This window comes from Ctenocephalides felis, unplaced genomic scaffold (assembly GCF_003426905.1).
Source record: "Ctenocephalides felis isolate EL2017-DRISC unplaced genomic scaffold, ASM342690v1 CF-g0.4_SCAFFOLD_01886, whole genome shotgun sequence".
Lineage (NCBI taxonomy): Eukaryota > Metazoa > Arthropoda > Insecta > Siphonaptera > Pulicidae > Ctenocephalides > Ctenocephalides felis.
This window is the reverse complement of record NW_020538040.1, coordinates 71,766,267-71,780,362: the sequence shown is the minus strand read 5'-3', so window position 1 is coordinate 71,780,362 and position 14,096 is coordinate 71,766,267. Positions and strand designations below refer to the sequence as shown.

Genomic DNA, 14,096 nt, shown 5'->3' with positions numbered 1-14,096 from the left:
AAGTTCGCAAAACAACATGTCGAATAAATAACCAATAAATATATCTTCTTTCATTATAACTTAGTAACAAATCAGTGATTGTAATTAGAACTGCAACAAATACATAATATTAACAACAAATTAGTCTTTAATACAGTCCACAACTACGAGGGTTGAATTATAACCCAACAACCTGAATTATCGAATGAGAGTTTTAATAAAATTCTATAACTACGTAACATAACATACAAATCTCTATGAAATTACTGATAATTTAATGGTATATGTCTAATGATCATTTTTGACCCCAAGTCGCTATTTTTGCCACTTTTTTTTAATTAAATATCCGAAACCGCCGGACCTACTGTTCCAACAATTTCAAATTTTTTTCATAAATTTTCACTTTGTCAATACAAATAAAATGTTTTTTGAATCATTCAAATTGAGACGCTGCGTTCTCTTGAAAACTGAATTACCATTTTTGGCACTCTTTGTCCCTTATCTTCGAAACGACTGAGCCTGCCTTGGCGAAAAAACTGCTCGGCACGTCTACTTATCAATAGGGAACGAATGTTTTTAATTATTAAAATCGGTGGATCCGTGTTCTAGAAATCGTCGACAAAAAATTGTATCCGCTATCACACACACACATACATCTATTTTTTTCTAAGGTATGCCGAAAACTTTCAGAAACCTTTGAAAAGTAAAGATATATATAATTTATTATTTTCGATTTTTTGCGATTACCATAACTTACCCTACGAGAAGTTAATTCTTATAATTATAATTATATATGAATAAATCGCGTAAGTATAAAAAAAATGTATAACATAGAATATACTCTTGGAGAAATATTTTTAAACGAATATATTATCATAGTATAACTTATTATGATTATTGTAGAAAAAGAAATGGGGGTGGACATTTAATTAATAATAGTTGTTGAAGTACAACATAGACAAGTGCAAAACTCTACTCTTGCTAGAGAATGCCACAACACACGCGCCAAATATTGTCTAAACAATTGCAATTTCTATATTTAGTCGCAACAAAGTAACGAACGGCGATAAACCAATAAACATTTGCATAATACTATTTCAAATAGATTACGTAGTATCATTTAGAAAAGTAAATTAAAAGAATTAATTAAGAACATAAAATCTATGGCCACTTCATTATGCATTGTAAAATTATTTCTTACTGCATCAGAAACAGAAACGCATCAGAAAGTTTTTATATAAATCTATAGTTTGAATATTATTTTTCATAAAAGTTATTATAATAAAATAAAATTTTCTTTAAATTATTTTTATTATGTTCTTGATAATTATTATTTTCCAGATTTGGGATTTTTACTGCCAGAAGACATCTATCAATTAAATAAGTCTTAAACAAACTACCTCATTATCATAAATATTTTTTCTTCAAGTTATCATTGCATTACATAATACCAATGTTAGGCTTAATATCGTTTTAATGTTGTATTTTACTATAATTAATACAATTAGGATAATTTATTTTCTGTAATGAGTAAATTTAATCCTGTATCCAAAACATAAGAAATTAAATTGAAGATTAGATAGAGTGGCATAAAATCGGTTGGTAGATAACAAACAAAACTGCAATTAACATGCAGCAAAAATTGTAGTTCGTATAGTGTAAAAATTATATCGGCTGCTTGTGCGTAATAGCAAGCATAAAAATAACTATTAATAAAACAATAAAGTGAGCAGTATTCATATTTTTATTACACGTGTAACGTAAAACGCGACACTTGTACAACTGATAGTTTTGATAGCGCGATTTGGTAAAGCGTATATATAAATAATATACCTATATGTGTTTTTTGAGCTGTTGTATTTCCTTAATCTAGAGTTTCTGAAAGACAACCCACTGCCTGATGATTCTTTGTTTGACTGGATTGGACATTTTCGAATTTCCTTGCTCCCAAGGGCTCAAATGGTTTCAAATTGATAAAAAAAACAATCCTCTGAAAGTTTTAGCTCTTAATATTGTCTTTTAGATAGACCGCAATTCAATCAAAGTTTTGTATGGAATTTTCAAGAATTGTGCAGAGCGTCGAATTTTCAATAAAAAATGACACGAATTTTCACTTTGTTCATTCATTTGTCGCTAAGTTATACATAATTTTTTTTTTTCATTTTCAAATTTTTTTCCATGGTAGTTCCATACGAAGCTTGATATATATATATATATATATATATATATATATATATATATATATTTATATATATATAGAGCTTCGAACAAATAATCCAAAAAGTAATAAAAAACAAAGTTTTTTTTTAAAAAAAACATATCTTTATTCAATTACTGTCGACGTTTCGGAACTAGGTACGTTCCATCTTCAGGACATCTGTCAAGAAACACGATCTTGATAAGATTTATTTTAGAAAAGTAGAAAATGGTGGATTTTTTATATAAAGTGAGTAAAATTGTGGAAGAAATAACTACAGAAATAGATGACAATATAATCAAAATGAGTAATAAAAATAAATGAGTGGATTATTTAACAAAATATTACAAATGTTAGAGAATTAAAAAGTTTTTAAGAAAAGGGTTAAGAAAAAACAGAATTAATTACTTGTATGATTTGTTATGTGAGACAAAAAGTATTATTCCCTCGATGTTATGGGATAACTATTTCGTAATAAACAGATTATTGAACGGATGAATTTTAAGGAGAACTTGACTTAAAGTCTGTGTGTATGTGCGTGTGTGTTGTTTTTATATATCAGGATATAAAAACTTTAATTATTGATCTTAAATCGATGTCGATATTATAAAGTACACAAACAGCAAAGTTTTTTTTTTAAAAAAAAAGCAGACGTATGAAACTGAAAAGAAAGAATGTTTTTTTAATTATTTGTCAAAAAGTGTAAAAAATTTAAATAAGAATCATGTAACAGGTTGTGATCTGATGTAATGTTAACACTATTAGAAGCATTCATAAGTGTAAAGACAACTTTCCGCAAATAACCCCTTAAAGATGCAATTTACAAATGCAAGACTATATATATATATATATATATATATATATATATATATATATATATATAGATTATATAAGCAGCTCATATATATTACAAAGCATAAAATTTATTATTGCACACTTGTTATAGATAATTTTTGACCAATGAATAAGGCGGCAAAGCTTAATTTATTGATTTGAGGCAAAGAGATCTATTCAGTTTGGGAGTAAATAGACTCAAGATCTCTATTTAGTTAGAAGTATATAAACTATAAATTAAGCATTTAAAATAACAGTATTCACTTGAAGCTCTAATATTTCATTCAAAAAGTATATTAAAACTCCACGCAAATTATTTTTGAACGTATAACATACTTCGGGACTCTTGAATTTTCAAACATCAATTTTAGCAGATCCATTCATATTAGATAGACATAATTTAAAAACGAAGTAAAGAGTAAAAAAAAGTAAAACTATTTCAAATTGAATAAATAAAAATCAATAAAAACAATATTTTAAATAATTGGAGTCTACATATTTCACAATGTGTTGCGACATATTTAAATTTCACTTAATATAAATGTTTACTTAATTTTTCATTCTTGCATGCACGTGGCGTTAAAGTAATTGAGCAACAAAATTTATTAAATATATCGTTTATGTAACTAATAAGTACATTATACTATATCCACGGTAGATATGCTGATTGAAGCCTAATTATATATATGGGAAGGTGCACGCACGCAGTTAATGTTAACTGTTTTCAGCACATAAAAGCTATGTATAAAATGAATATCCCCGTGTTAACCCCAGCTTTATCGATAAACATTCGTTAAGCAGTCGTACTATTAGTAAATATAAATTATCATGCTTGTAATAGGTTGTCAAATATCTCCCTTCCGCCTTTTTGTATTATAAACCAAGAGCAAAAAAGCGGAAGGGAGATATTTGACAACCTAATATTTCGGTATTTTAGGTCAATATACAACACTCAATGTACAAGTACAAATCAGAATTTGTGACTAAAATTCACTTGTTTTAAAAGCATAGTGAAGAAGATGACGATTGTCTCAAATAGATAATTCGCAGTATAACTTTGAATCGGTTTAGTTATTTTTTATTTAGTAATTCAAATATTTTTGACCTGGAACGAATTAATGTCATTCCAATATATTTGTTTGAAAAAAATTGCTTCGATTTACGAGGGGTACCACTGTAAATAATAATAACGGGTAGTCCTTGAGCTGAGTTAAGCTCCAACTCGATTCAGGGAAGAATAGTGTAAGACATGTCCCATTGCCATTTCACACCGCAGTGCCCGACATGGGCTTATTTTCGAATGGAAACATTCTTTTAATCTATATTTTTAAGAGAAAATGGACATCGCTACTGCACGATATCAGGGCTTCCAGAGAGCGGGCTCGAACTCGCGACTCTGTCCACACAAAATCACAGCGTTAACAAGATACACCATGGGAGAATTCAATATATACACACATATATATATGTGTGTGTGTTTGCAAACATATATGTATATAAATCGTTTATACTGACTGGCGCTGCACTGATAATTCCTATACGTGATGTTTTACAAGCAGTACAAACAATTTATGCGACGTATAGTGCTCATAAAGACTCATAAAGAGCACATATGCATGACATGGAATAATAAAATCGCAGCATTGCATATGAAAGAGTGCAATGGTACTGGCCTGATGATATCATTTCACATAAGAAAATTTCTCCAAACAGTTTGCGCTACAGATGCAACTTTTATTTGGCGTCAACGTATTTCAGATTTATTTGCGGTTAGAAATTTTATCTAGAACTACTAACATGAAATGAATATATATTTATATGCTTGTGTTGATTTTAAATCTGGAGATCAATAGAAAGAAATTGTTTGGTAATAAATTATATAAATAAGTAATACTGTCAAATCAATTATTACTTGTAAGTGTACTGAATAATAAAGGTAAAGGAACTAAGCAATTAACTAATAGCATAGATTACATATTATTATCATCGCCAACAAAAAGTTCTTAAAAAAAAATACTAAAGTCGCCAAAATGTGTCCCAAATTGGCGGATTCACTAGGACTCCAATATGTTCACGGTAACAGAAAAAATCAGAAAACATGCATCTAACATAAGTACAAAACTAAACTTGAATATCATCCGAACCAACTTGCCAAAGACTTACTGTCATCCAATATTCCCAGAAGACTCAAAATAACTAACCCTTTAGATTTAGCAAATTAACATGTAATGTAGACTTATTATTAATTTTCTCTATCCTTATATCATCATGTTTTAAACCTAAAATGAGAATCACTGGGTAGCATTTTAAAATCATATATATATATACATTTGTTACCAAAATTAGTGAATACCGTACCAGAGAGATTGTTATCACGTGAGAAAAAAATCATTATCACCAACATTATGAAGTGTACTAAGCATACACCAAAAATAATATAGTATTGAATTTTTTAATAAATATTAGGTTGTCAAATATCTCCCTTCCGCCTTTTTGTATTATAAACTAAGAGCAAAAAAGCGGAAGGGAGATATTTGACAACCTAATATTTGAAAAAGAACCGATTAAAATACTTCGACTGTTTCTTTTTATATGCATACTTCAACAATGATCAAATATTCGTGACAAATTATGATGAACGTACGAAAAAGCAAAAACGTTCATGATTACAAACATGTATATATCGATGATGGAAGAAATCGATTCTAGCGGTGAGTCAAAGAACGGTTAAAGCTTTGATAGCAATAAGCCAAAAAACGAGAAACGTGAATAGCATTATTGGCCTGGAAAAATGCCACTCAATTTATTTCGCATGCTTACTTTGCACCATATTCAACACCTAAACACGTCAGCTGTTTTGATAAAATGCTCTTCTATTTTGTTCAATTGTTTTGTTTGTTTCGAGTAATTAATGCGATTAATTCAAAAATGCTTCCTTGAATTATTAAAATTACAAAATACTCGAACCGATTGTTTGTATTTTATAGTTCAGCCAACTGACAAACAATGACACGTGGAGCGTCAATGTTCCGGAATGTTACTAGAAACTATATGATGAACAAGTGCGTACCAATATGTATATGCATGTACATATGCATATAAACATATTTGAAATTATTTGCAAATTTAAATTTGACGAATTCGTCGAATAAAAAAGGTTAATTGAATTTCAATTCTTTATTTATATGTTTCGAGACTTGATGTGTGGCATCACTTGGTAAAAAAATAGAACATGGTTCTAATTACTATATATATATATATATATATATATATATATATATATATATATATATATATATAGAGAGAGAGAGAGAGAGAGAGAGAGAATGCTACTGACGAGCAAACTAAGTCTCCATTTGCGGAAGAGACTAATAAAGTGCTACGTCTGGAGTATAGCTCTGTACGGATCGGAGACATGGACGGAAAGGCCGATAAGATACCTCGAGAGTTTTGAAATGTGGTGCTGGAGGCGAATGGAGAAAATAAAGTGGACAGAAAAATATCAAATGAGAAGTCCAGAGAAGAGTGGGCGAAGAAAGGACTCTACTAAGCACGATTCTGAGAAGAATAGGAAACTGGATCGGACCTCTTTTACAAAAAGAGTGCCTCTTGCACGTCGCCGTCGAGAGTAAAATAGAACGAACAAAATGAATGGGAAGAAGAAGAATACAGACGATTGACGACTTACGCGAGAAGAGAAAATACAGGGAACTGAAAGCCGAAGCACAGGATCAAGAAGCATGGAAGCAGAAGTTCAAGAAAGAAAATATATTAAATAAAAAAGGGGGAGGGGAAATAGTAGTAGTGAGATGAAGGGTAAGGGAATCTTTTATTTGTGGTGGCTTCCACACCATGAACCTGCCTTCGAGCAGACTACCATTTATTATTATTATTATATATATATATATATATATATATATATATATATATATATATATATATAGTTATTTAAGATAACCATATAGAATTGTATCAAATAATATACCAAAATACCAAGCATGTGTCGATATCGAATAATAATTCTTAATCATTTTTCAATTAGTGAACCGGAAATTTGTTCCAAAATAATAAAAATTACAAAACCATAACATTTTTCATGCAACATGATAACACATATTTAGAAATTGAATTCTCAAGCAATATCATGTCCATGTTTATATTTAAGTAGTTTCCTTGTAAGTACTTATCTTCAAATATTTCATTAAATACCAAATTCAAATTTGTTTATAAAATCAATACCATAAATTCATTATGATTTAATTTTGATTAAAACGGCTCGCCACCGTTAATTGAATATGCTCGGGAAGTACATAATAAAAATATTCATAAAGGAATTTCTAAAATCAACATGCAGTATTAAAACAAGATAAACATATGTGTAGCATTCAATTTATTAAGACTATGCAAATAATAAAAATTCAATAGAATTCCAAATTTCCTTTATGAAAATTTATTTTAAAATTGTTCTCATCAGAGCCATAATCGTAATAATGCCATAGTAAATTATTTATATAATTATTACATGGTTCAAACATTGTAATAACGATTTTCTGACTTTAATCAATAAACGCAACCAAATTATCTGCAAATGTATTAATATATTCAACGAAAACAAATTGAATAAGTGCCTTATTACTAAGAAACATGTAATGACAGTTTTTAATATCTGACCATTGCATGCATATAAATCGTTAGCAACATTGTAGCGAAGGCTTGTGTTAATGCATAAAATATACAAAAACTGTGTGCTATAATATCACGTGGGGATACACATATAGCAATTTATACATTTTATTCAATATATATATATATATATATATATATATATATATATATCAATATTACACATCCATACATATTATTTTATCCAGACAAAGAATGTATTTTGTTGTTCTTCACCGAGCACGATGCGCTTTGTGATAAAAACCAATTAAAACTGTGTACACGCTCATAATATTTCGCCAATGCTGCATTCATATGCGTTTATATTGCTAATATCGAACGAGTAAAATGCATGGCTGAAATAATGTTTCTCAAAGGCAAATTTAGAAGTAAAACAAGCGCAGTTGATAAAAAATCATTCGGGCAACGATAAAATACGCTTTGAATCTACCAGTGATGTCAGAAGGGAAAACTTTCTTGTCCAGCCTGCTGCATTTCGTATCGCTCAAATCAGAGATATTTTTCTCCGTGAATATTTTAATAATCGATCACTGGGTGAAGTTATATCTCAATCAAACTATAAAGTAATTTTATTTGAAACACTTCTAAAATACAACTAGTGGTGCATGGCATCGTGTCTGAGAGGCAAATTGCTAGAGCTTCCCGTACCAAAAATTAAAAATTTTAGAACAGATTCAATTATTTTAGAACCCAGAAAAAAATAGATTTTTGAGATTTTTAAAATTCCTCAAAAAAAATTGACCTTTTCAAAAATTTCATTTTTTTCATACTTGGAAATATTCTGGAAATTTTCAACTGGTTTTCAAAGCGATCGCGATACGTTAGCTGCGTAGACACGAAATATAGAAGCGCGTGGGCGCCGCGTCGTAGTATTACAGATAAACATTGGTACAGAACCCATAGAAATGTTAATAAAATTCGTTTTCATCATTAAAATATTTATAAAATATGTGATAATTTGATGTGCATATGTCTAATGATCATTTTAATCCGCCAAATGGCGTTTTTTTTCACTTTTTTTTTATTGGATCTCCGAAACCGCTAGACCTGCCTTCCCAAAAATTTCCTCATTTCTTCATTCCGTCAATACAAATACAATTTTTTCTGAATCATTCGAATCGAACGCTCGGTTCTCTTAAAAATTGAATTATCGTTTTTGGCACTTTTTGTCCCGTATCTTCGAAACGACTGAACCTGCCTTTGCCAAAAACTATACAGCACGTCTCCTTATCAATAAGAATCGAATGTTTTTTGAATCATTCAAATTGGTTGATACGTGTTCTCGAAATCGTCGACGAAAAATTGTATACGCACATACATACATACATACATACCCAAACACACAAACATATCCATTTATTTCTATATATATATATATATATATATATATATATATTCTTGCAATAATGCACAGGGGCGGATATACATTGCATACAACGTAGGCGTTATATTGACCTTCAGCATACAAGAATAACTTTCAAATAAAAACACAAGTACTGTGAATGATAGATAAATTCAAATCATGTTTTTATCCGCTATGGTAGGTATTGAATATACAAACTCGTAAAACGTACAGATTTTATAAAAATCGAGATAAAATTTTATTATAATTTTAACCAATACTATGCCAGCAAATCTATTTGAAACGCTATTATATCAAGAACGAATAGACAACCCGTCACGAAATAACTTTTCGTCTGGGCCATTAGCTACATATGGGTTCAAAAACCTAAAAATTCATAAGACTTTAGATACGATACATATGGTTAAAGACAAATATCGTTGCGATTGTTATATAAATATAAGATGTATGCAATCCGGTCGACAAACACAAATACTAATAAATTCTTATTGAAATAAAAATGATAAGCGAAGTATCCAGACCACATTTTGAAAATTCGAATTTTAAATAAAATAAAACTTCGATGAATTGGAACATTCGAATGAAATTATTTTTATTAAATTTGTATGTAACAATCAGAATAAAGTAAGTAATTCTATAAGCTACAGTGAGAACATAATCTATAATGTAAAGTAAAGGAAAAAAATAATAAAAAGAAATAACTCACTATAATAATGATAATAATAACAAGTAAATAGAAATAATAATCATAAAAATTATAGAAAGAAAAAATAAATAAATAATAATAATAATAATAAATATAATAATAGAACAGAAAACTGTTCCATTGATCAGTTAACTAATCAGTTAATTAAATAAATTAATATAAATCACATGGAAATTTCCTCTTCAGTCTTCTTGAATAAGGGATCTCGAGTAGTGCTGAAACTATGTGGTTTGGGTGTGATTCCAGTTTTAAGTGATGGTGAAGGCTATTGCTGCTAATTACATCCACAATATATGGAATGTTAAGATCATTGTGGATAGTTTGATTGCTAATGAACCAAGGGGCATCAGTGATTTGTCTCAAAATCACTGATTGGCCACGTTGAATAAGGACTATATTGAACTTACTAGACAACCCCAAAGTTGGAACACATGTAGGTTCAGACCTGAATCAGAGGTCCCGGGTTCGATACCCACTTCGAGCAGCCTGTTGTCAGGCAGCAGTGACAACGATTTTCACTTGGAAATATAGATAGCAATATCTTTCCAAGTGAAAATGTCAGCCCTATTAGATTAATTCTAATAACAAAAATCATCAAATATGGATGGATTAACCCATTGGGTTACCATCTAAAAAATACGAAAGAAGGAGAAGTTTCAGCCCAACAGCTCATAGGACGTAAGGTTCTGATTGCTGTTAAAAATAAAAAAAAATGTAGGTTCAGAGAAAGCCCTTTTATTATTTATGATTTTACGATATTTGTTTTCTGTACTAAAAATCTCCCTTTTCTCGTTCCTTGGATATGGTATGTTATCTTATCACGTTAAAATTACATGAAGTGACTTGAAAATCGCTATCACAAAAATTTTTATTTGCCAAAAATTATTTCAATTCGATTAAAATACATTACAAAGTTTACTATATTCGCGTGGTCGATGTAAAAAAACAGATAAATAAATAATATGATCAGCAATGAACAAAAACCTTGAGAGCGAACGTTGAACCGCCGAAAACTGCGATTCCCTAAAAGCATTTACTAGAGGAGCGATAGCACTGTTAGTTATTTGCAACACTATTAAATACGTGGCCGCCTTGAATTTCTGTAATAAATATATTGAAAAACATTAGGTCGATGTATTAGTACATCAACTAAAAACAAGAATTTTTATTGTTTGCCATTTGGCAGTCAAAAATGATCAATGATCAAATTATTAGATGTTTCATAGAGCTTTTAATAATAAGTATAAATTTTAACATTTCTATGAGTTTCATACTAACGTTTATATCCGTTATACTTCGAGCACGTGAAAAATTCATTATGATGTACTCCATCAGTAACATTTATTTAGTATTCAAGTAATATGTTTTGATTTACACGGTGTACATTATAATGTGTAAAAAGAAGGTTAGCATATTTAGCAGCAACATCAATTGTCTGTGTAATAAAAAATACTTTAAAATTATTTCCACTCTAGATAATCATGCATGAAGATTTTATAGACGATAATAATTTTGACAACATTCGCCTGAATCGAAGTTTTCAAACTAAATGCATTTGAGTTAAAAGCACATAATATAGACCAGAGAAAATGAAAATGTTCTTAAACGGAAGTAAAAAAGTATTAGCAATAAATTGAGAAAGATCACAGGTCACGCAGTGTCATATTATCAAGAAAGATAAAACACCACATTGTGAGACAAGTTCAGGAATTGAACTGCATTTACTTTATAACTATGAATAAATTTGTGAGTTGTAATCGATTATAACGCAAAAAGCAATTAACATAAAAAGCTTAATTGCGATTTTTTAATAGATAAATGTATCACATGAGCATTTCACATTTGATTTTACTAGAAAAATAAAACTGAACTATTTTTAAGGTTTACACAGACAACCCCGATATCGAGCAGTAGCGATACCAATTTTCATTTGAAAATATAGATCTTAAATATATTTCCATGTGAAGATAGCACACTGGAATTGCTGCATCAAAATCAATGATTATCAGCTCTATTAGATAAATTCTAATAATAAATAATTAATAAATATGGATTGATAAACCGTTGCTAAATTTTTTTTTGCTAAATGCAATTTTTACTCGTATTTTTAGTGTCACTTTAACAGAGAAAAATTAAGTACAAATTGCAAGTTTTAAGCACGACGTATCCTATCATAAACTTGAATGAGCAATTCCAGAAGAGTTGTTTGTTACATTTTTGTGTATCTTTTTAATATCAAGTGTTTCAAATTGTCAAAAATTGATAGATTTAGAAGTTTACTGTAGAGTAAGAAAATAAGTAAAGAAAATGCTTTATTTTTTTAATTGAATTTCATAAATGGTAATTGGGCGATCGTAATATTATGATATTCCGACTATAATGTTGAAAATGTGATCTCATGTTATTTTACAAGTATTTTATTAAAATTTTAAAATAATTTATGATTTTCAATGCTTTTTCTTTTGAGATTAATACGTAAAACTAAATATAATACATAATATGAAATTCAATATCAATTTGCATTATCTAAAAATAAACGTAAAGAGAAGTTTCAGTTCAACAGCTCATAGGACGTAAGATTCTGATTGCTGTTGAATACGAGTACAAAAAATAATAATTAGGTTTAATTCAATTAATTTAGTAAGTTAAAAATTGAACCACGATAAATTTATTTTGTTTACCTGCTTAAATAAAAATGAAAGAAGTTCAGTTGAACACATTTAAACCAAGTAAGAAACAGGAAAAGAACTTGAACAGGAAAGAAATTTGAACAATATATACTAAAGGAAGTACAAATAAAGCAATTATTCAAATGATTTCGATCATGTTTCATCATTTAGATTATTTGAGGTTGCCGATAATTGTCTGTCTAATTTCTAACATTTGGTGATTACAAAGAAACTGAAATAGGTAACGGCATGAACGGGCAAGGTGGGCCCCGATCTCAATATGAACTTTGAGTCGCTAGTTAATAATCTTTGTGTAAATCGTTCATTACGACCACGTACGGGTGTACTCGGGCCAAATGGAGTACGTGGAAGCATAGTAAAACCATATTGTAGTAGTGCGGCGAGTTGTGATATTGTGAAGGAGTAATGAATGGGCAGTGCATTCATGAATGAATTGAATGTTCATGGAGAACGCATATACGGCGAGATAAAATAATAGTGAGTCACCTTTCGTCACAATAAGTATTCGTCGCGCGCAAATTATCTAACAAATCTGGAAACCCGGAACAACTAAAGTTCCCTATGCAATAATAGCTCATTACTAAGAATAATAATTTCATAAATAGTAATAATAAATTACTGAAATAAGTGAACTATATCCAGTTAATTGTATATTGTATATTACACAACCTGGATAATCTGTAGGTAATCTAAATCTAAATTAAACTAAATAAGGTAATTTACCGAAAGTGGGCCTGGGTGCTTCTCCGGTGTCATTTTCATCGTCGCCCCCACGCTGTAGAGCCAATAAAGCCCGCAGCCACTGTGTTAATTCCGCTTCGGCATCCAATAACATACAAAAACAGTCATCTTTCATATGTAAAGCGATCACACACTTGTGTTTGGTGTCCGATCGTCGATTGATGTTGAAGCAGCTCCTCAATAGAATCGCGCGCTTCGGCGGCGACCTTGCCTTGTACTTCTTCTCGGAGTCGTAGTACTCGAGACGCGCCGATGCCTCCGCGGAATCTGATCGCAACACGAAATATTTCTTTTTCATCGTCTTTAGTTTTTTCAAATATCCGTGTAAGACGACATCGCCACCACCATTGCTGGCCGCCGAAGGTTTGTTTTCACGGTAGCCGCCATGCCCCGTCTGTTCGGAGACTATTTATCCACATGCTATGTTGCGTACTACGCTAAAGCTTTAAGGGCGGTTCCCTATAATGAACATTGTCTATGAAAATAATTCGAAATGTAAATACGTGTTCCTATATATATTGCAAACGCAACTTGACAAAAAGACACAAATACTTGCGTACCGAATGTACGCTCGCGCGACCGTCTGGAATTTTATCTCAAACACATGTGTGCATCGTGTAGTATTATGACGCTAGTGGCGACGCCATCAAAACAGACGGCGATCCCGGTTACTATCCATGCATTCCAGGTCAATGAAAGCCCCTACGACACGAAAGAACGTGGCATCGGTTATCGGCGGTCCTCTCTTTTGCGTGCGGTAGTCTCGAGACAGGCCAAACAAGGATAACAATATTATCACGGACTGTTTCAATGAGAACAAACACAAACGTAATGGCTATCACTACGTATATACACTATGTGTCTGTATGTAGCGCGCGTATTTTCTATGAAAACATAAAGCGA

General features: G+C 30.5%; 1 protein-coding gene across 4 annotated transcripts in view; it reads right to left on the bottom strand.

Moving 5' to 3' along the window:
- LOC113378125 (insulin receptor substrate 1-like) overlaps positions 1-13,546 on the bottom strand; it is a 204,159-nt gene extending 190,613 nt beyond the window's left edge. For all 4 annotated transcript variants that reach the window (XM_026618650.1, XM_026618648.1, XM_026618649.1 and 1 more), the window contains exon 1: positions 13,176-13,546. In XM_026618650.1, the coding sequence (XP_026474435.1) occupies positions 13,176-13,491 (316 nt within the window). In that variant the 5' untranslated portion in view covers positions 13,492-13,546. The remainder of the gene's footprint in view (positions 1-13,175) is intronic.
- Between the last annotated feature and the right edge of the window lie 550 nt (positions 13,547-14,096).